At 46.5% G+C, this 22307-nt stretch overlaps 3 protein-coding genes across 5 annotated transcripts; 1 reads left to right on the forward strand and 2 right to left on the reverse strand.

Moving 5' to 3' along the window:
- Positions 1 to 1147: 1147 nt before the first annotated feature.
- paics (phosphoribosylaminoimidazole carboxylase, phosphoribosylaminoimidazole succinocarboxamide synthetase) lies at positions 1148 to 12415 on the reverse strand. Of its 2 annotated transcripts, XM_083671994.1 has the most exons (15): positions 11627 to 12415; positions 10555 to 11061; positions 10357 to 10416; positions 9617 to 10216; positions 9285 to 9350; positions 8512 to 8693; positions 7341 to 7383; positions 6967 to 7164; positions 5320 to 5498; positions 4831 to 5010; positions 4519 to 4632; positions 4257 to 4340; positions 3212 to 3392; positions 1812 to 1970; positions 1148 to 1686 (listed from the first exon to the last, which is right to left on the reverse strand). In XM_083671994.1, the coding sequence occupies exons 1-15, from the start codon at positions 12045 to 12047 to the stop codon at positions 1520 to 1522; spliced, it is 3141 nt and encodes a 1046-aa protein (XP_083528120.1). In that variant the 5' UTR covers positions 12048 to 12415; the 3' UTR covers positions 1148 to 1519. The 2 variants fall into 2 exon arrangements, with proteins under 2 accessions (XP_083528120.1, XP_083528121.1); XM_083671995.1 differs by lacking the exons at positions 8512 to 8693; positions 9285 to 9350; positions 9617 to 10216; ... (1 more) ...; positions 10555 to 11061; positions 11627 to 12415 and adding an exon at positions 7478 to 7564.
- ppat (phosphoribosyl pyrophosphate amidotransferase) lies at positions 7649 to 17338 on the forward strand. 2 transcript variants are annotated; one of them, XM_083672014.1, is made up of 12 exons: positions 7649 to 7784; positions 7913 to 8164; positions 12489 to 12555; positions 12880 to 13086; positions 13226 to 13338; positions 13534 to 13679; positions 14416 to 14488; positions 14587 to 14738; positions 15098 to 15225; positions 15508 to 15729; positions 15927 to 16047; positions 16296 to 17338. In XM_083672014.1, exons 2-12 carry the CDS (start codon positions 8037 to 8039, stop codon positions 16469 to 16471), a joined length of 1533 nt encoding a protein of 510 aa, XP_083528140.1. In that variant the 5' UTR covers positions 7649 to 7784; positions 7913 to 8036; the 3' UTR covers positions 16472 to 17338. The 2 variants fall into 2 exon arrangements, with proteins under 2 accessions (XP_083528140.1, XP_083528141.1); XM_083672015.1 differs by lacking the exon at positions 7649 to 7784 and having other exon boundaries at positions 7905 to 8164.
- On the reverse strand, positions 17338 to 22182 carry LOC310806050 (uncharacterized protein). The gene is made up of 9 exons (XM_083672000.1): positions 22040 to 22182; positions 21580 to 21634; positions 21044 to 21102; positions 20675 to 20743; positions 20514 to 20571; positions 18015 to 20398; positions 17811 to 17844; positions 17679 to 17727; positions 17338 to 17536 (listed from the first exon to the last, which is right to left on the reverse strand). The coding sequence occupies exons 1-9, from the start codon at positions 22133 to 22135 to the stop codon at positions 17506 to 17508; spliced, it is 2835 nt and encodes a 944-aa protein (XP_083528126.1). The 5' UTR covers positions 22136 to 22182; the 3' UTR covers positions 17338 to 17505.
- Positions 22183 to 22307: the final 125 nt, after the last annotated feature.

The raw sequence follows: 22307 nt of genomic DNA on the forward strand, positions 1-22307 counted from the left end.
TCTGCTGTAATCAGGGAAAAGCAGAGTTGAAAGACCAACCCTCTTAAATGATGGCATGAAATGATGTCTCGCTGTGTGACTCATTCCCCTGGCTCCAAACCACTGGAAGGGAGAAGAGGGGGTGGATGGTGGATACTGGATAGCTTCTGGATATCTACAATATGGCTAACAGGCACCCCCCTGTGGTTGGATGAATGCACTGACCCAGATATGTATGTAGTGACTGTTTCAGGCCGAAGATGTGGCAGTCGACTGGCAAACCTCACAGCACCCGGATAGTTGTTTAATACACTAGCTAACCATATGATATAGGACCTCCGACCACGCAGTCGATAACATGACACGCAACCTTTGGTTGCAATGCTAAGCTATGGCATTTAGCAGACGCTTTTATCCAAAGCGACTTACTTAAACAAATGTATTTGTTGTAAGTGAATCATCTATCCATCAGTCATCATAAGATAAAGCAATGCTCAGACCAGGGGCCATTGGCAGTCACAATGCTAGAAGAATATATATATATTCTTTTTTTTTTTTTTTTATTAACGGGAGAGAAAATTGCACAGGGGGGTAGTGGGGGTGAAGAGGGAAGGCTCCCTGTCTCTTCTCCTATATAATATGACCTTCATTCATATGAGACAAGAATGCAGGTGTAAGAATTGCTCACTGCCCAAATGCTCAGAAGGCCCAGTGGACCGACTCATCAACCGGCCAACTTGGCCTTGGTTTAGAGTACAAGGACAGGAGAATCACGTCACATAGCCATTAGCTAACAACCAATCATCTCACAATCACCTCCTCCCTTTGGCTCACGCACAAAATGTTTCTGATTAGAAGCCACGCCTCCCAGTCACGTGATTCGCTGAAATCTAAATAATGACTATGTATAATAATGACTCTGCTCAGGGAATTCATTCCCACTAAGGCCAAGTAAGTTATTCCAGGCTTATATGCACAAGAGCCTGGGTACTCCATACTTTAACAGTGAGAGTAACACAGGGATACAGTCTCGTGTCATTTCAAGCTTGCATGAAACAGCTACTTTATAGGCTAGGACTAAAGATAACATACCAACAACACATTAGTTGAGTTTCAAGAAACATGTATCAGAAAAATGAAGCGTTCATGAACAATACTGACCATGTGAGTTTGTAGGAATATCTTTTTATTTAGGGAATGATTAGAGGAATGTTTTGTAGTGCTGATCGTAGTGTTAGTTAACTACCGTGGGAGACATTTGAACAGACATGGAGACACTGCCAGAGACCCTTTTACAGTTAGCACATCTCCTAAAAGCTGTGGTGGGAGGGTCTGGAGGGATCCACGATTTTATTGACCTTCCTATGTAACTTCTAAAAGATATCTACTTTAAGCTACCGAGTGAGAACGAAAGCGAGCTAGAATAAGTACAGGTTTTTTTTTCCCCCGCCAGAAAACATGACATAAAATGTTACTACGGTGAAGCGCTAGGCTGGTGACAATACAATCGTGGATAGGACGGGGGGGTAAATGGGGCTTCTCAGAGGCTGCACATCTGCAGCTTCTTGTCTGCCTGCTTAAGAGACACCCAGGTGTTCAGCATGGAAGCCCTCAGTTTGGACCACACCAGATGGTCGCTCAGCCCGAAGATCTGAGCAGCAAATTGGGCAGCAGCTTCTGGGGAGAGGACTGTGGAGCAGCCAAGACCTGTGGGTGGGAGGGAAGGAGAGAGAGGGAGAGAGAGAAAAAAAAACACTGGCTAAGTATATGCTGACATATGCATCAGTGTAACACACTCACACACACACACACACACACATACATACGCTTACCACTTGGCATGCGAAGGGATGACCATACGTCCTGCGCTCCCCAGTCAGGAGTAATAGGAGGGCAGTTGATGACTGGATAGGCAGTGTTTCCTGACATCACTGGACCAAGGCCGTTACTTCTGCCCGCCACAGCCACAAACACTGTTGGCACGCCGTCGCCTGAGAAAACATTTGCGCCACATGATCTATTAAGACGAGTCTACGTTCATATGTAATATAGATTATCGGTATGTTCCATGCTGTTACTCAGCGTAACACTGTCAAATTCCAAATTACAATCTGAAGACTGTTCATTGACAATGAATATGTAATCCAAGCAAGGGCTTAAGTATGTGGAAAAGTTGCTGTCATAGCTCACCTAAATACCATTTTTTTTAGATCTAAACAAATCTGAATCGTGAACTGTGGACGACAGTTTCTCCTGGCCCACAGACGACTTTCAAGGTAAAGAACAATTTTACCAAGTTTGTAATTTGGGTGAACTTTTCCCTTTAAAGTTACACGTGAAATCTGACGCCTCAGTGGCCAAAAGTCAAACTTGTTTACACTAGCCATTGGTACTAGCTAGCGTCCATGACAAAGTCCGCTATCCAGACCATTGAGAAGTTTCTGTAACAAGCTACAATGAGAACAGAGTCAAGAGAGGAAAAGTCAATACGCTAATAACATAGCCTACTGAAACATTATCGCTCCACAATCCCTGCAGATTTTTCAAGGCCATTATATGCTGTAGTACTAGGGCTGGGAATTGCCAGGGATCTCACGATACGATATTAGCACAATACATAGGCTGTGATTCAATACATATTGCGATTCTGAACGTATTGCGATTCAACACTAGATATATTGAGATTCAATAGTGTCACAAATAAAAGTTGTTTTCATTTGATGATGGGAAACAGTTACACCAGAGGCCTACCTCTAACGACAACATTCTGTCAGAAAGAGACCATTTTTTGGTGGACCAATTGTGAAAATGGAATTGAATTGAAATAAAATGTATTAGTTAGGTAACAAGGTACAAATAGGTATGGATGCTGTGGACTGAATATGCTCCAATATGTGTAGAACATTATTGAACGGGAGATTCAGAGCTTGAAAGTGCACCTGAAAAATCTGCAGGAATTGCGTGATGCAATCATGTCATCATGTTGTTCATCATCAGAATTTCAAAGGAATGTTTCCAACATCTTGTGGAATCAATGCCACGAAGAATTGAGGCTGTTTTGAAAGCAAAGGGAGGCCCTACCCAGTATTAATATAGTGTTCCTAATAATGTGCCCGGTGAGTCTGTGTATATATGAGTGATACTCAACCATATAGATATTTTCCCCTACCACGATGTAGTACAGTGAAAATGTAATGTGTAGCGCTCCTTTAAAATGCTAAACTTTGCGTACCCTCGTATTCAGCTTTGATGCGGAGAGTCTCGTCTGGTCCTTTGTGTGCCGAGGTGACTCTCAGGACACAGGGGATCCCATAAGCCAAGCAGGCCTTCTTGATCTTCTCACAGTGGGTCAGGTCAGAGGTGGAGCCCATCAGGACCACCACTCTACCGTTGGCCTGAGACTCGAGCAGGAGCTAGGTAGACACAGAAGACACAGTACAGAAACTCATTTTATACTCCAGAGTCAAGCTTTGAATTTGTGCTGGAAAGGACAACTGTGAAAGGAAAATATCTGAGCCAGCACAGTATGGTTTGGGTCGGCCTAGTCCTCACCTTGCCAGACTCGTTAGCAACTCATCTTTTGGAAGAAAATCATGGCGAAATTCAAGTGCGTTGAATGGAGCGTGGGCTGCGAACAGTCACATTTTGATTGGCTCTGAGCAGAAGTGTTAGCTAACAAGCTATATTTAATTTTTTTAAAAAACATTTCTGAAGTGATTTTTTCTTCTTCCTGGAATTATTGTTAGAACACTACCCACAGGGGACCAGTGAAGACTTTTGGCTGTTCCGTTTTGAGCTGCCTGTTGACGGTCGGGAGTGTGGCAATCACACAGGTCTCCACCTCTCTTTTGCATTTCTGCCTCCAACTTCCCGAGGCTTTCCAAACCAGGTAAGAAGAAACACTGGGAGCCTAGGTTAGGATCAGCCCTGTAGCATGGAAAGCCCCCCCAAGCCTCTACATAACTGCTGCCGAATGTCACACACACACACACACACGTTGCTAGGTTTGATCAAACACTGATGTCACAACAGGTTTATCTATTTATAGAGCTGGGGTTCAACAAAAACCAGAGTTTACCGAGGTGAATCTGATAATACCCAAGGGATAACGAGCAGTGGAGCAGAATCAACACTGAACAGATACAACCAGTTAATGATAAACTACTACCAGACCTTTATCATTACGACATGTTGATTCAACACAAACACTAGATCTTTTAGGGTCTAGGGAGCAAAGGGCACAGGGCTAGTAGGACTCATGAGTCGGGTGTACATACCTGAACTCTTTCAGAGACCCACTCAAAGTTCTTCTTCACTACCTGCATGGCCTCAGGTGTGACCTCTTTCAGGTCGCGGTAAACCTGGAGAGGAGACGAGAGGTGAGAGGACGCAGGCTTATTTTTTTTTAAAGCCACAAGATGATACTAAAAAAAAAAAAAAAAATGTGGTTCTGGAACTTCCAAGTAAGGATTTTAGCCATTTTAAGAGGAGTGTCATTGGAGCATTAGACAGTGCCAGCTAAAGAGGTGATGACCTCACCTGTTTGTCCTTCTGCTGGCTCCGATCCCCTGCTGGCCACAACCTCCACGAGTCGTTGTCAATCACGTCAGCGAGAACAATCTCTTTGGTGGCCATGTTCACGCCAAACTCAATCTGGTCAACAAAATAGCAGAAACATTGCCTGTCAAAGGGGCTGCCATGGAATTCAAAGAATACGATATAGCGTCATATACTGTATCTATAACTCATGTGCCTCAAAACGCTCACTGGCTGGTTAGGGAACAGAGAGGAGCGTCAAGTGTGGAGGAGCGTCTTCTTCTGGCCAGCAGAGGGCGACGCCGCATCACTTACCTTCATGTCCACGAGGGTGCAGTTCTGGGTGGCCCAGGCCCGCTCGAGAATCTCAAAGATGGCCACAGTGCTGCGGTTCATGATGTCCACCTCACAGCGGTCGATGGTGAGCCCAGCAAGACAGAACTTAGTCTCGAGCAGCTGCTCCTCCGACCACTGAGGATCATTGGCTGCGTCATCCTGAGAGTGATTAGAAAAAATGGCCGAGATTGATTTCTAATCCAATGTGGTCGACAGTAAAAATGGAGCAGGATATGGATCGCATCTACGGATAGACTGGGTAGCTTTAATATGTTCACTTGAGTGGTTAGTTAGGGAGGGCAGGCAACTCACTCAAAGGTGAGAATGGGATGGATAGGTGAGAATGAGAGAGTGTATATGAATGAATATGCATGAATAATCATTAAACAAGATTTTAATTGGATGTTTTCTAATGAGGATGAGAGGACAAATCGGCATACGGGTAATGTGGGTTACACACACACACACCTTGAAGAACATCTCCATTTTTAGTGGGGAGAACCTGTAGCCCTCCTTCACCCCTGGGTTCCTCTTGAGGAAGGATCCGGTGGCCACTCTCCGGCAAACCCACTCGATGGGGATCATCTCACAGTGGTCTGCAATGAACGCAGTCTCCGAATGCTGCTTCACAAAGGCAGTCTTAATGCCTGACAGACAGGGAAACAACACTTGTGAGTCTGGAAGCTTCACGGCCCAAACAAAGATCTATTTAAAAAGGTGCAATCCCTTCATTCGTTCTTCTGCCAAATGGCTGGGGCGCCACTTGTTTTGGTATAAAATTGAGAGATGGGGCTAGGGAAACACGACCACTCTCAAAGTATGATTGGTTTTGTATGATAAAGACAGGACAGTTGTACTAAATTTATTACGCATTTATCAGTCACATTATTATTATTTGAAAATCAATGGGTATATATTTCTTCAATTGAAACTGACCATTAAACAGCAGATTGTTCCTTTCTTTAAAGGCCCAAAAACTTTTTTTTTGCTGATATGACATCCTGGTGCTACACAATGTTATTGCATGATGATTCAAGCCAGAAAACTGCCATTTAGGTGAAAGTACAGAATGTGTATTTTGGGGTGATATTCTATTTTCTTAGCTTGTCCTAAAACGATTTCCCACATGCCGTGACATGCCATGGCATGAAATGATATTTCACACAGCCATAGAGCACCGAAGTGTGACATGGCTAGCCTGTTTGTAAAGTTAGCACCCAGAGGCAAATATAATCCCCCAAACCCGCTTCACTGGCTTTTTTGCTTCTGAATCAAACCACCTTTCGACACATTTGATTGAGAATTGCTCCTAGCGATACCTGGGGTTACTTTCCCAAATAGCTCAGTGAATGATAACGTATCAAGAAAAGCGAGGAATAACGTATCAAGAAAAGTGAGGACGCAAAACTGGCTGGCATGGGCGTTTAACCATCAATGGTTAAACAGATGTCAGCTAGTCAGAGGTGCTATTGTACTGAAATTAAGGGATGCAAGTCGGGTGCTTGGGTGGGTCACGTTCTGTTTGATTAAAAGAAGCATGTCTATCTGGGTCACAAGGAAGCAATTTCCATGGTTCGGCTGACATCATGAGGGACGCATGGGCTGCACTTACGCCTTAAAATTGCTGGAACATGGAGAGTCATTTTAAAATTGGGACTGAGATACTGTAATTCTATGGTCAAACACAGGAATGCAACTTGACCTGAATACTCAGGACAGCTGCCCGCTATGGTCAGCTCAGTTATGACAGAGCACATTTGTGTTTGTAATACATTATATACGCATTGTTGAAATTGACACACTTTCTTGACCAAGAGAAGAGGATAATCAATTCTAGGGATATTTAATGTGTGTGTGAGACTTTATAAACAGTTGTGCCTTACTCTCTAGTGGGTGTATATGTTAGTATAGCGCAGAAACTAATGCCCATGTAGTATACATTTAATCACCTACAGCGTTCAATCCATCACTTTTTGGCTTGGAGCTGTAGTGATAGTGATCAATGAGGAAGTAAGTGTCCATCTCAAGTCTTTCTTACCTATAATGTGATGAAATGTATACTACATACATGCAGGCAGTATTCATCATATTCAGTTTAGTGCCCTAAACATTCACCTGCTTCCTGCAACAGCTTGAACACGTAGCTCGTGGTTTTGTTCGCTATGGCGGCCTTGCCCTCCATCTGATCCTTCCTCACGGCGTTTCCAGCTGTGATTTGGTCCTTGGACTGGACCAGGACATGACCTGGCTGGTCAGGCAGCACGAAGATCTGCTTGGTCTTTCCCTCATTGAGTTTCTGTCCAAGTTTGAGCTCTTCGACAGAAAGCAGATTGACATCCCGTGAGAACGCAAAAGTGACGATGAAACGTCAACGGCGCACTTAGATCAAGGCTTTACCAGCATCTGTTTGATGTTACGTTGTTTGTTTGCACATTGCAACTTTAAAAAACAAAAAAACAATGAAACACAAATAAGTTTGAGTAACATACCTGATGATGCAGACGCCATGACGATGCTCGAGAATCTGCACGCCTGAAAAACAAAAGCGTAGCTAAATCAACCATCATGAAAATGTGCGTGCTTGTAAAGTCTTAGTTATATCTTTAATTCAAGGCACTTTACTCACAACTCGTGGAGAACTCAGCGGAGAAAGAAAAGCACGGAGGGAAACGAACGATTTTGACACTCAAGAAAGGCCAATTACAACTCACTATCGATTTAGAGAACACCAATCAGAGTGATGTAGTCCTCACCACGTGAGGTGAAAAACACTTTTCGTTTTGTCTTCGCTACATATCAGCAAAACACGTTAAAGGCCAGTCAGAAACGTCTGCTTTGTACATAGTATCTCTTGCAATGCTTTTGATTGATTTTCTGTTGTATTTTATCACAGAATGCGTCTGATATTGCGTATCTTGGATAAGTTATCAGCAGTCAGTCAATATGATATTTTTTTGTTGTTTACTCTGTTTGCAATTTTTGTAAAGGAGCATTCAGTCAAAAATCTGTATTCTGATGTGCTAATTCTACTTTTTTTTTTTTCTTTTCTTTTTTTTTACAGCTTCCCCTTGCAGTCTAGTGGGTTGAGCCCGTCTAAGCATCTTCGCTGTCAACACGTGGTCTGAGTAGTGTGGAGTTTCACGCTGTTTGAAGTGCACCACACTTTCGCGAACTGAAAATCAAGAATGGAATTCGAAGAAAATGGGATCGGAGAAGAATGTGGGGTCTTCGGCTGTGTGGCAGCAGGAGAGTGGCCCACCCAACTAGAGGTTGCCCAAGTATTAACTTTAGGACTTGTAGCGCTACAGCACAGGTAAGGTGTTGTTGATGATGTGTTGTTATCTGTAGCTGATTTACAAAACGACTTCGCGACAATCCTGAAATGGCTACCGGGCACAATGTTCATGACTGAGGAGGGAATACTATCAGTATCAACCACTGCATGTATCAAAACATACATGAAAGTATCAAAACCTACTTTTGTTATGTCCTGTGACGTGCATGAGCCGTGCTTGTCCTACATCATGGGCTACATTGTTAATTGAAAGGTTGGTTAGTTTGTGGTATTTCCTGTTCAGCTGCGAGATCAGGATGTCTAAGTGTCATATCTGACCTTGAAATTGCAACTAACTACTAGACAATTGCATTCCTCGCACATACCAGTCCCATGTCTCTCAACGCCTCGTTTTGTTTTTCTGGGAATGCACGGGCGGGGGTTGCCATCGAGCAGACGGAATTGATCTCTATAATCGGGATGTATTCTTGTTCCTCTTTGCATTGTAGGTCGATATTGTCAACATAGCAACCCTCAATGTCCAATCTTTTCACAGGTCTGTTGGCATCTAAAAAGAAAAAAAGAAAAAAACACACTTGAGGACCAGTCAATGGGGTCGAGGTCATTCCTTATTGTAGATACAGTTCTTATTGTAGATTCAGCATCACTTCAGTCTAATGTTAGCTTGACACAACTGATGCACAAAAGAGGCTATTGATAATTTGGAAACCGAATTCAACCTAATGGGGAAGAAATGATCACGGTTATGCGTCCTGTAAAACTCCAGCCAATTCAATTGTGAGTTCTAATTAGAAAGAGGCATAATCTCAGTAGAATGGAGCAGTGTGCTGGAAGAAGCTTACGAAACGAACAAAGTTGTATTTAGGACTAGGGTAGTGTCATAAAAATATTAATTATTGTATTTTTTCACGTTATCTCCCCCCCGCGTTCTCTCTCTCTCTCCCCCCCCCCCCCCCCCCCCCCCCACCCCCATCCCTATGATTTGATTAGGAGATTCACTCTTGAGTCACAGGACAGAATCACACCGTCCGTAGTTAGTGACATTATTGGGCCTGTGGTCGCGTGTGGATTACTAAATTAGATAAGAGGACATCCTTGTGATGAAGATAGTTATTGTGGGAGGAGGTGCACTTCAAACCTTGATCCGAAGCTTTCCTCTTCCGTCCTCTAATTGCCGTTAAGTCCTCTCTTTTATCACCATGGCCTGAGGAATAGACACACATGAAACGAGACAGTAATTAGGCCAAGACTACCATAGCTTTCTCCTCTCCATTACGATCAATTTGCTCAGACCACCAGCTCCGTTTAAGAAAAAAAAAAATGTTTTATGAAGAATGGACTATTTTCTAGTGTGTGGGTTGTATGTACTAGTGGTTAGTGGGTTATTGTGTCAGTGACTTCTTTCATGATTTTGAAGGACGCCTCTAAATGGGTCTGTGTGTTAGTGGCTGCTATAAATGACTTCCTTGCCTGTGTATATTCTTTGGTCTGCATTGCTGAGGACGGCCTCATAGCTTTGAGCTCTGTAAGAGTTAACGGGGTGAGTCCTCTCCTCCACATGTCCCATCATGGCAGTCGCTCTCTCCGACGTCCGGAAAATGGCCTCTGCGTTGCCGTGGCCCTCATAACCCATCATGGCCACTCCCCCTGACTCAGCCAAAGGGATCCCAGACTCTGCGTGTTCCTCGTATCCCATCATAGGGCCGTTATCCATCCTGGTCAAAATGGCGTCCACCTCGTCGTAGAACCTCATGAGGCGTCGCGGGTCAGCGCCGTCAGCCCTCCCCCTCTGAAGGGAGCGGTACAGGTACTTGAGATTCTTGTATTTGGTGTGACACTGTTTCCAGTCGCGCTCCACCCCCTGCTGCTGAAGCCGGTGGGAGATCTGCACGAAGATGTCCCTCTTCCGGGTGGAGCTCTCCAGCTGCCGGCACACGCCTTCCTCGGACCACACCTGGATCAGGGCGCGCACCTCCTGGTCGCTCCAGTTGCGGCCCGTGTCGGACATGGTGACCATGTGGAACTGCTCGGAGGGCGAGTTCAGTGGATCCAGCGGTGACGGATGGGCTCCTGGGGGTGGGAGTAGAGGGTAGAGGGAAGGGAACCCACGCTATGATGCCGGATCAAATCCATGCACTGCACACACCTCACGCCATTCAGACACGGGGCCATGATTTTTGTTTTCCTATAGGTTATTTGTTCAAACTTACCTGTATCTCTATGTTCATGTTCCATCTCTGCGTCCAATTCAAAATCGTCACTGTTTTCATCTGAAAAAGAGACGTCCATGTTTTTTTAATCTTTTAGACATTTAAAATATTGAAACGGACTGCATTACATCAGTATGTTTTGAAACAGGACTATGTGTGAGTGATCATCCAAAATGAGCGTATTATGGAACACCTCACCGTCGTCAATCTCTATGACCTGAACACCTTCATGCTCTCTGGTCTGGGTCCTCTGGCCTCCGAGAGGTCCCATCCTCCCCGGCACGTCTCCTTCAGGTCCTCTCCTCTGCGTCTGCGTCTCCGTCTCCTGGGCCCCTTCATCCAGCCCCCTGTCCAGCAGTATGGCCTCCACCTCCTCAAAGAACTTCATGTACTTTCCCGGGCCGGTGCCGCTGCTGCCTACGGCGGCGTGGGTACTCTTTGCCGTCTTGTACTCGTACTTGAGGTTCTTGTACTTGGTGCGACACTGCTTCCAGTTTCGCGCCACCCCGAAACTCCGCTGCATGCGCCGGGCCATCTCCTGGAAGATGGTTCTGTTGCGTAGCGTCCCTTTAAGGCGCTCGCGAACGTGCCGGTCCGCCCAGACACACAGCAGTGCCCGTACCTCCTCATCGGTCCAGTGGCGGCCTCCCTCTGGACCCACGTACTGGGCATAGGAGAGAGCTCCCCGAATCCGACATGGGCCTCCTGCGTGTGCACGCACACACACACACACAATTTATTTTTTTATTCAAACGCACACTTTTATTTAATACCCATAATTCAAATGTTGTCCAAACAGATAACACAGAATATAGACTATATCGGACAACTTTTGTTGCAAATACAATTCGATATAGTCTAAATTCTGTGTTATCTGTTTGGACAACATTTGAATTATGGGTATTGAATTACTGTATCTTGTATAGCAGTGTATTAGACCAATATGTAAATGAAGTATGCCTAAAAGATTATGCAAATTAGACCACCTCTTAAACTGCTGTTTGAGTCTACAGTAATTAAGCTATCAAGGTCCACTGTTCCTCTGATATCTTCACTTGTTATCTCCTCAGGCCTGTGTGTATGTATGTGTGTGTGTTTCCTTTTAGATAATTAGTTGTAATCTTCCTCCCCTATCAGCTGCTCCAATTTGCAATTTACAATGTTTCAAATTTGCCATCTGATCTTACGATTAGTTTTTCTTTCGTTTTTTTGAGTAAGTAATATTTTTTTTCACGGCCAACTTCACACTGTGCCACTAACTCCCAGTTACCTTCCTGCATTGTGACTGAGGAAGAGTAGGCCTCTTTCTCATTGGTCATCTCCTCCTCTTCCTCCCAGTCTTCCTCTATTGACCCCCCATTAGGGGTCAGTTGGGCGTCCACTATGGCTGTCGCCCCCTGGCTGTAGACGGTGGATGTGCCTGGCTTTTCAGACTTCCTTCCCTGGAGTCCCATACTCCTGCACTTGGCCTGGCACTCCCTCCAAGTACGCAGCACACTGAGCCCCCTCAGACGCTCTGAGATGCATTCAAACGTGGCTCTGCTCTCACCTGCATGCTGAGCTCCCCCTAGCTCTTCCCACACTGAGAGGAGAGCCAGAACCTCCCCCTCCCCCCACTGCCCCGCTGCCCCCGTCTCCTCCACCACCACCTCCTCTTCACCTCCTCTTTGTCTCACTGCTCCTCTCTCCATGTTTGAGCTGACCTGGAAACGCTTCCCTTCTCTCAGCCCGGCCCCCCCTCCCTCCTGCTGCCCGGTTCCCTAGGCAACCAGGCGGTTAAGCCCGGGAGGAACGCCCACGTGAATCAAAGCAGCCTCACTACTGGCTTAAGCTGTGTGGTGTGGGGGCGGGACTGACTGTAATCTGAGAAGCAGCTTGGCAAATGGGCTGAGGCTGCAGTGCACTGCCACTCCATATAAGGAAACTCCGTTGCAGAAGCACTTACCACATTTTTTCCCCCCCTCCTCCCTCTCCCAATACTGCTACTCACATCAAACCAGTTTGGTCTGCCTGGAGCGTTATTCAAAGAGAAAAGCTTGCATGAAGCAGGTTGATTCAAGCACAGTTTGTTTGAATCAAACCCCCCCCCCCCCTGACTAAGCCTCATTTTATGGTTGTTTGTGTTTACATAGGGGTCAGGAAAGTGCCGGAATGGTCACAAGTAATGGCGCCAACCCACCAACGTACACAACCCTCAAGGTAAACTGTGTGACATACAACCCCCCCCTCCTCCCCCAGTATGTTATAAAAATACAAAAGAGAAATATGGTTACAATAACACACCCAGTCCAGATGATAACAAAAAAAGAGTATCTTTTCACATTGTCCTCTTTCTCAGAAAAGGTTGGCTTGTAGTATGTAAATGAAAATGACCCCACAATTGTGTCAGCTACATAGTATTTTGTGTGTGTGTGGGGGGGGGGGGGGTTGGTTGGTTGGTTAGTTAGTTAGTTACTTACTTATTCACTCAGTACTGTCTACCTTTGCATGTGTGCATTTCTGATGTGTGTGTGTGTCCCTCAGGGCATGGGCTTAGTGAACAATGCTTTCCCACCTGAGGACCTTCTAAAGCTGCGCTTTGGGAACCTGGGCATCGGGCACACACGCTACTCCACCACGGGCAGCTGTGAGCTGCAGAACTGCCAGCCCTTTGTGGTGGACACACTCCACGGCAAGATCGCTGTGGCACACAACGGGGAGCTGGTCAACGCTGCCAGGCTACGCAAAAAGGTAGGCCGCTTTCTTTTTTTGTTTAGTTCCCTCTTTAAAAGCAAGCACACATTAATAACTTTAAAAGCAAGCACACATTAATAAATGTGTATATGGAACATAAACCACTGTGTGTGTGTGTGTGTGTGTGTCCTACTAGGTGATGCGTCACGGTGTGGGCCTGTCCACCAGCTCTGACAGTGAGCTCATCACCCAGCTGCTGGCTCTAACTCCGCCCATGGAGGAGCTGGACGCCCCCGATTGGGTCGCCAGGTCAGTTCCGTGGCTTATTCATACAATAAAACTGAATCCATTAATTTGGTCATTGCCCGTGCAGAATAGTAAAGCCAAAAAAACCACAGCGATACCAGCACACAGAAATGCCCTGTATGTACTGATTAGACCCAGGCAAGAACTTGAATTTCTCTTGTTGATGTATTTGTTCAATATCTCTGTCGTCTTTTGTAGGATAAAGAACCTGATGACAGAGACCCCTACGTCGTACTCCCTGCTGGTGATGTACACCGACGTCATCTACGCTATCCGTGACCCGTACGGAAACAGACCTCTCAGCCTGGGACGCCTCGTCCCCGTTTCTAAACTCCACACTCTAGGTATTCAGGCTCGCCATTGTTTTTGTGTTTTGTTTGTCTCGTCTCACCCGAAAACTCCTGACTGCAGTTAGCTCGCAATGTAGCTCCAAGCACTGTGTCAAACTGTGGTTGTTTCCCAGACATCATGGGGCACATTTCCCGGACACACATTAAATTCCAGTCCAGGCCTAAATATCACACTTTCAACAGACTGTCAGACGTTGTCTGGGATGAGGCTTAATCTGTGAGGGGAAACTAGCCCTTAGTGTTTGTGTTTTGAAGACAGTCCTGTCAAACTGGACTGAACTTGTTATTCAGAAGGTTTAGGGGTTAGACTAGCACAGACTCACTAATCTATATAAGGGTCCCGTCATGCCTAGTTGTTTGGGGGGGGGTTGATTTATAGATCAGTGAAATTGAGCAGCACGTACGTTCGGCCGACCCTTATCGTGACGAGATAACATCTCGTCAGAGATGGTAGAGCACGGATCATTAGCTAACTGTTACTGCAAGTGAGGTGTGAACGGCGGTGTCATGGACCACCACAACCACCTACCCTTTCATGACTACACTACAGTCCCTACCGCTGTTTACCCAACCTTTAACGTGTTTGTAGAGCGAACCCTAATCTAGCTAACTCCGGAGCCTGACGGGGCTCAGTAATAGTGCTGCTGACTGGCTCTGCTTCACATTAACAGGTAATAAAGAGGAGGTAGAGCATGGATTATTGGCTAACTGTGATTGCAATCTCTGTCAGGCGCCGGAGAGGGGGACACAGAGGGCTGGGTGGTGTCATCCGAGTCCTGCAGCTTCCAGTCTATTGGTGCCAAGTCAGTATCTCATCATCGCCACGGTGACCTCTCTCTCTTATTACAATGGAAACATCGGATCCGGTGGCTCATAAGCGTCTCTCTCTGTGGTCTCTCAGGTATTACAGAGAAGTCCTGCCCGGTGAGATCGTGCAGATCTCAAAACATGGAGTGAAGACCCTGAGCATCGTCTCTCGTCCAGAGGGGGACCTCCCTGCCTTCTGCATATTTGAATACGTTTACTTTGCCAGGCCAGACTCCATATTTGAAGGTAGGCCTACAGTGTCATATATTTGTTGCTCAATACTGCCGTACAAAGGTGAACTGCTGAAATGATGACGCTGAAAAAGAGACTGAGAACAAATATTGAGGCCTTTTTTTTTTTTTTTCATTATTATCAGTTAGAAAGCAGCATCTGCTTAATACCTTTTTTATGGCGTTATAGCAAGTAAAAAAAATAAATGTATATTGCTTCAAGTTTTTGGTTATAAGTAATTGAGAGTAGAGGTTGTTTGGCTGGAAAATGAGATGATGATTTGCAATCTCTCTAATGCCAAAGTGGTTCCAGTTGTAGTAGTTACTGACTGTGTGTGTCTGTCTCTCTCTCTCTCTCTCTCCCTGGTGTTGCAGGTCAGATGGTGTACACAGTCCGGCAGCGCTGCGGGCGCCAGCTGGCCATTGAAGCCCCCACAGACGCAGATGTGGTCAGCACTGTACCCGAGTCGGCCACGCCCGCCGCTCTGGGCTACGCCCAGGAGGTGAGGTCTAACGACTGACTGATCAGGCCCGCAAGGAAATACCACATCTGTTTCAGTCCCGTGAACAAGTCTGTACCTGCTGCTTCTGTCAGTGGTTGGCATTAAGTCTGTTAAGAATGTTGACAGTTTGGGCGACTTTATTCACCCTCGGCACTAAATGGGTTAAGGTTTCTCAGGTTACACTGGTTTTGTGCGTGCGTGCGTGTGTGTGTGTGTGTGTGTGTGTGTGTATTTCTCTCCTTGTTGGGCTTCATCCTGCTCTCTTCTGCTCTATCTCTGCAGTCTGGTCTACCGTACGTGGAGGTTCTGTGTAAGAATCGCTACGTCGGGAGAACATTTATTCAACCAAACACACGCCTTAGACAGTTAGGAGTCGCCAAGAAGTTTGGGGCCCTGACCGACAATTTCGCGGGCAAGCGTGTGGTGCTTATCGATGACTCCATCGTCAGGGGCAACACCATCTCTCCTATTATCAAGCTTCTGAAGGAAGCCGGGGCAACTGAGGTGAGCAGGGTTGACCTCAGTCTGTCTGTCCTCATTAGATGTACTGCATATTAGTGACTAATGGAATTGATTGCATTTAGAAAGTGTCTTTCAAGACACCCAAAGCGCTCGCATTGTAAGGGGGGGGGGGGGGGGGGGGGGGAGAAGAGAACTCGCCTTACTACTTTTATTTTGAATGCTGTCCTCTCCTCCCATAGGTCCACATTCGCGTTGCGTCTCCACCCATCAGGTTCCCGTGCTACATGGGCATTAACATTCCAACCAAAGAGGAGCTCATCGCCAACAGGCCCGAGTTTAAGGATATCGCTGGCTACATAGGTGAGAGTCGGACCCATCATCCTGTTACTAGCTACGATTATTTAACATTTCCACTGATGTGGTGTTTTACGGACTACAGGAGACTTTATGTACAGAATGTGTCTGCTGTAATGTAGCAGTGAGAGGAATGTGTTGGCAGCGAGGAATGTTAATAAACTTCAATTGAGTTCGGAGTTTTTAACAACACATTCTCTGACGCCACTGAGATACTGTGTGACCTAGGCTAATACTGCTGTGATGTTTTGCAGGTGCCACCAGTGTGCAGTACCTGTCAGTGGAAGGCCTGCTATCAGCTGTCCAGAGTGACATCACCTCCCTCCAGGAGAAAGACGACAGGATCAACTCCAACAGTAAGGCCAGCAGGAGAGTTGGTCACTGCACCGCCTGCCTGACGGGGAAATACCCTGTGGAGCTGGAGTGGTGACCACAACACCCCCCCCTCCCCCTCCTCCAAATACCCTGTGGAGCTGGAGTGGTGACCACAACACCCCCCCTCCCCCTCCAAATACCCTGTGGAGCTGGAGTGGTGACCACAACACAGCCCACCGCCCCCCCAAAAAACCACAGTACAACTCAGAGGGATGGGGAGAGTGAGGTGTGAACAGCAGTGCCATGGATGACCACAACCACCTACCCTTTCATGACATGACTACACTACAGTCCCTACCGCTGCTTACCTAACCTCTTAACGTGTGTAGAGTGAACCTAATCTAGCTAACTCCAACAAATGCCACCTGAGCTCAGTAAATAGTGCTGCTGACTGGGACACTGCTTCACTTTAACACGTAATAAATGACCAGGAATGCTGTACTTCCTTTCTGCCTGAAGAGTGCTAACACTGCCACACAGTAGCCCAATGCAGTTTACATTAAAACCCAGCATTTTCATCCCACCTGATACTCCACTGATACATGTGAAACAGTAAAAGTGTTCCGTTGTTACACAAAACATGTTTGCCATATTAGCTACTGTAAAGACGCACAACAACCTAATGTGAAGTGGAGGAAGTGGCTCCGTTCCACATTAAACCGCCAACTTGGCTTGTAAATGTTCAATACCTATATTATAAGCTACTATATTTTACATTAATATCCACCAAGGGACCAAGCTCTTCCCTGTCTCCCTAGCTTTGACTAACCAGTGTGTCTTCCTGTAATTGTGCATCAAGAAATGACTTCCCTGAATATTTCCTTTTGTTTGTAATTGCCTCCCCATTGTAATGAACAACCCATGAATATGTAAGATAATGAAAATGGTACAGTGTATAAATAAAATAAACGATTGCTGAATACCCTCAATTGATTAAATGTTTCTTGAACGATACTTTATTAGATTAACATTAACAGCTAAATGCATAACTTTTTAACTGAACACAAATAAAGATATTGGTTGGCATGCTAAAATTAAAAGGTCAGGTTAAGAGGAGTACTTTGGGACTGCCTTCTTTGCGGGATGCCATCATTTGTACAGGAGCCGTCTCCTAGACATACTGAAGAAGAAGAGACAAAGAGGGTTACCAAATGAGAATAAAAAAATAATGACCAGCATATTCTCTGAAGGTCCTCAAAGTTGTCATTTTTTTTTATTTGAGGACTAGGGAGTACACTACTTTGAAATGGATGTGTAGTTACCTTGGTGAAGAATAGCCACTTTGCCACTCTGCCCTGGCTGGTGACTTTTCTGTGGGGGGGTGGGGAATCATGTAATCATTAGTACAATACATAGTACTTGAATCAACTGCTAGGTAAACAAAATAAACAAACCTTGAATTCCAACAAATCTGTTGTATTCCTCTCTCTAAACAAAGAAAAAGACAGAACAGCCATGTTAGAACCAATACCTCACCAATACAAATACAGTATGAGATAGGATAGACAGTTTCCAGTCCACTTCTAACTTTGTAGGAGAGGGGAATCCTAACTTCTTTTTTTGTTGTTTTACACACCGTTTCTCTGAGAGAGCCTTACCCAAGCAGTAGAGCGTTGACGAGCATGCAGGCCGGACGTGGAGCCTCCAGCTTTCCTGGCTCCTGTGTCTGATGAGGGTCGCTGAGAGCTGGAGGCTTGATCCAGGACGACCCATCTGGGGCTCCAGGTGAGGAAGCCACTGGAGGGCTCCAATGCTGTGGAGGACAGAGAGCTGTTCGAGTGACGTTGACGCCCCAACACTTCTTCCCTCTGGCGAAGGGACCCTGGGGAGTTTGCGTAGTTTGAGTAGTGCCCATCCCTGAAGCGTTTGGACTGGGGGAGCCTATCCTGGTCAACTGCGACACGGCGCTTCCTCATGAGGGAGTGATGGGGAGACAGAGCCAGGGCGGCCAAAGCATAGGATGAGGGGCCTCTGGTGGTCTCAGCACTCCACTGACACGTGCAGCGGGAGGAGGACTTGCCTTGGCAGACGAACTTGTGGTAAATCTTCTGAAACTCGTCCTCGGTCCTTCTCTTTAGGGAACGTGAGCGACTGCAGGCTGGGGATGAGGAGTCCAGGGAGAGCCGTCGCTGAAGCCTTGGCTGGCCTGCCCCAGTGTGCAACTCACAATGGGAGGACTGGTTGGGAAGTCTCCGGGGTGACACGATGATTGGCCTCTGTGGAGAGGAGCATGGAGACGTCGGGGCAGATCTTAGTAGAGATCCAGCAGAGCCTATCTTGGGGCTTCTGAGGTGGGCGTTCAAAGATGCGCGCTGTTGCATTTCCAAGGTCAGGAGCCTGGCTCTGTAGGGACCGGGCAACACTAGGGAGCGGTGGACAGGGCTCTCTGTGACTGGGGAGGCTCTGTAGGGACCCGGCCTGGCTGGGGAGCGGTGGACAGGGCTCTCTGTGACTGGGGAGGCTCTGTACAGACCCGGCCTGGCTGGGGAGCGGTGGACAGGGCTCTTTGTGACTGGGGAGGCTCTGTAGGGACCCGGTCTGGCTGGGGAGCGGTGGACAGGGCTCTCTGTGACTGGGGAGGCTCTGTACAGACCCGGCCTGGCTGGGGAGCGGTGGACAGAGCTCTCTGTGACTGGGGAGGCTCTGTAGGGACCCGGCCTGGCTGGGGAGTGGTGGACAGGGCTCTCTGTGACTGGGGAGGCTCTGTAGGGAACCGGCCTGGCTGGGGAGCGGTGGACAGGGCTCTCTGTGACTGGGGAGGCTCTGTAGGGACCCGGCCTGGCTGGGGAGCGGTGGACAGGGCTCTCTGTGACTGGGGAGGCTCTGTAGGGACCCGGCCTGGCTGCGGAGCGGTGGACAGAGCTCTCTGTGACTGGGGAGGCTCTGTACAGACCCGGCCTGGCTGCGGAGCAGTAGACAGGGCTCTCTGTGACTGGGGAGGCTCTGTAGGGAACCGGCCTGGCTGGGGAGCGGTGGACAGGGCTCTCTGTGACTGGGAAGGCTCTGTAGGGACCCGGCCTGGCTGGGGAGCGGTGGACAGGGCTCTCTGTGACTGGGGAGGCTCTGTACAGACCCGGCCTGGCTGGGGAGCGGTGGACAGGGCTCTCTGTGACTGGGGAGGCTCTGTAGGGACCCGGCCTGGCTGGGGAGCGGTGGACAGGGCTCTCTGTGACTGGGGTGGCTCTGGTGCTGACGTCAGGAAGTGGTGCTGTTTGAACACTCGAGGGATGAGGGACAGTGAGGAAGGCAAACCTGCCTGGCACAGGCTTTGGAGACAGGCTCATAGATCTGGCTGGACTGAAGATAAGGGCAGAAGGCCCCTCACTAAAGGACAATTGTGACACCGTGAAGGTTTGGTTGAGGGAAGTCTCATCTGGCTCAGAACACTCCTCTGGAGAGAGAAGTGGTTCAGAGGGAGCTGTGGAGAAGTCCATCACCAAGGCAGGGCGACGCTGTCCGCTATTCCTTGTACATTTCCCCTTCCTTGGGGACTGTCTCTCTGCTTGCCAATCCTGGAGGTTGGTGACGGTTGTTAGACTAGAAGGGTTGCAGGTTGTTGTCCTTTTGTGGTCTGGACTTTTGGGGAAGCTCACACTCAGTGTAGAGTTCTGAGAGTTTTGGAGGATAGAGTTGTCGTTTTTGAGGGTAATCGCTGGGTTTCTGTGAGCAGATCTCAGGGTGGTGTTGAAGGTGCGGTTCCCAAGGGTGCTTCTGTTGGCGTTCCACCGCTGCCGATGGTACCTTCTCAACACTGAACCAGCTGCCTGAGACACATGCTGCTGACGCCACGCCTCGCCCATCTGGCTAAGCATGCTGGGATATAGGTCCAGTAGAGTGCTGCCTTGACTACTCAGTGTCTGATCAAGACTCTCATCCTGATCCTCAGGCAGAGGTCCCCACAGGCTGTTCTGAGTCTCATTCATGGAATTCACCGTTAGCTGGGAATTCACCGTTAGCTGGGAATTATCCACTCCAGACACCGCTGATAAATGCAATATAAATACAATTAGTTGTTGTCTTGGGACACGTAACCTTACCTACAGTGCTCAACACAACCTATCAAAATAAGTTACTGAAATGAATGAAAACAAACTTACAGTGGCTGCTCTCATCAACACAATCATCAGTGTGATCATCCTGGTGTGAGATATCCATCTGTTTAAAAACATGAGGTACTTAAACACAAAGCTGTGGTCATCTGTTGGGAAAAATCATATAATGGACATCATTTTGAATTTCATCAGTGCCAAGTTATTACCTGAAAGTCTCCAGTTATGTCCAGGACTGGAACAATAAAGTCAGACTGCTCCCCCAAATCTGAAAACATCTGAAGGAGAGTAAGATGAACAGTGGTATGAGAAAAGTTGATATTACAGGGAATATAAAAGGACAAGGAAATTAATCTATAATAACAATATATGCCATTTAGCTGACGCTTTTATCCAAAGTGACTTACACTGCAGTGAGTGCATACATTTTTCAGTATATATGGCCCCAGTGGGTATAGAACCCACAACCTAAGCATTGTTAGCGCCATGCTCTACCAACTGAGCCACAGAGGACCACATTGCAATTCCAAGGTCATTATATTGTGTGGGTTAGAAGGACAGCAAATGTATATCCTAACCATTGATGCGTCCACCTTCGACACCTCCAAGTCTTGCTGCTCCATAACTTGCTCCACCTCTTTAATGGTATGGTCACATGGAAGACAAGAAACAACCCATGAGATCAGATCTACCTCACTAATGTAGTATTGTATTTGTATTATTCTTGTCTATAACTGTTCCGTATCATGTGTTGTATGTTAGTGTGGACCCTAGTAGGGAGAGTAGCTGCTACATGAGCAATAACTCCGACGCAACACTCCATATCATTTAATCGATTAAATGATATGGAGTGTCACGTCGGAGTTACATGAGCAACAGCTAATGTGGACCCTAATACACTAAACTAAACTTTCACTGTTTGCAGGACAGCAGCACAGCACACAAGTCAGATTAGGGGTGTATCCAATGACAACGTTATGTAAGACACTCAAAGTTATATGAAATGTCTATCTGAACGTTTCTCCCTTCTAAACAGGTAGGGAGCTAGCCCGATCTGTTCCCATCGTACTTGAATGGTCCACTCTCCACCCCTCACGGTCTCAGGGACGTTTACCTGTCATTGTCGTGTTGCGCAGGCACAGCTCCTTACCCCCATGAACCTTCGTATACTGTTCGAGGAGAGAGGTTCAATGTGGTTATGGTTTAACTACAAAGTAATAATAATAATAATAATAATACACTTTATTTATATGGCACCTTATTAAAAACAGTTACAAAGTGCTTCACAAAGGTGCAGATAAAACTGATATGCAAATAAAAAACAAAAATAAGTAGAAAACAGTCAAACACAACACATTACAAATAATAAGGGCAGCCTCAATTAAAGGCTAGTCTATAAAAAATAATTTTAAGAAGAGATTTAAAAAAATAAATAATAATAATAATAATAAAACCGATATTAACTTGCTAGTAACGACCAAACGTATTAAAATCCGTCAAATACGACCCATCATCAACTACTAGCTAGCTACACAGCTTGCTAGCCAGCAACAGCAAAAACAAAAGTGACAAACCTTATCGATAATTCGCTCCAAAGTATTTTTGTATATCTCCAAGTTGACAGCAAACCCCTTGCTCAACTTTTTACTTATTTCCTCATCGGTTTCCATTTCTTTTATATCAAAGAAAGATAAAGATGAAAACTACTAAAAGTCAATCTGTCGCAACCTCAAAAAGAACATCTGCGCGGGCAAAAATTCATTTTGAAAATAAAGACACGTGATTGGATAGCGCCTAAGTATGACGCAACGTTTTGAACACTGTCATCTTTACGCGACACAA

The sequence above is a fragment of the Argentina silus genome (genome assembly GCF_951799395.1).
Source record: "Argentina silus genome assembly, chromosome: 6".
Taxonomy (NCBI): Eukaryota; Metazoa; Chordata; class Actinopteri; order Argentiniformes; family Argentinidae; genus Argentina; species Argentina silus.

Coding starts and splice junctions, on each gene's coding strand:
- ppat (XM_083672014.1), top strand. CDS start 8,037: ATGGAATTCGAAGAAAATGGGATCGGAGAAGAATGTGGGGTCTTCGGC. Junction 13,680..14,415: donor TTCTAAACTCCACACTCTAG/GTATTCAGGCTC, acceptor AATCTCTGTCAG/GCGCCGGAGAGGGGGACACA. Junction 14,489..14,586: donor TTCCAGTCTATTGGTGCCAA/GTCAGTATCTCA, acceptor GTGGTCTCTCAG/GTATTACAGAGAAGTCCTGC.
- paics (XM_083671994.1), bottom strand. CDS start 12,047: ATGGAGAGAGGAGCAGTGAGACAAAGAGGAGGTGAAGAGGAGGTGGTG. Junction 10,417..10,554: donor GGTCATAGAGATTGACGACG/GTGAGGTGTTCC, acceptor TCTCTTTTTCAG/ATGAAAACAGTGACGATTTT. Junction 5,499..6,966: donor CAAGCTGTTGCAGGAAGCAG/GTGAATGTTTAG, acceptor CCTGTCTGTCAG/GCATTAAGACTGCCTTTGTG.
- LOC310806050 (XM_083672000.1), bottom strand. CDS start 22,135: ATGGAAACCGATGAGGAAATAAGTAAAAAGTTGAGCAAGGGGTTTGCT. Junction 17,845..18,014: donor GTCAACGCTCTACTGCTTGG/GTAAGGCTCTCT, acceptor TTCTTTGTTTAG/AGAGAGGAATACAACAGATT. Junction 17,728..17,810: donor CAGATTTGTTGGAATTCAAG/GTTTGTTTATTT, acceptor ACCCCCCCACAG/AAAAGTCACCAGCCAGGGCA.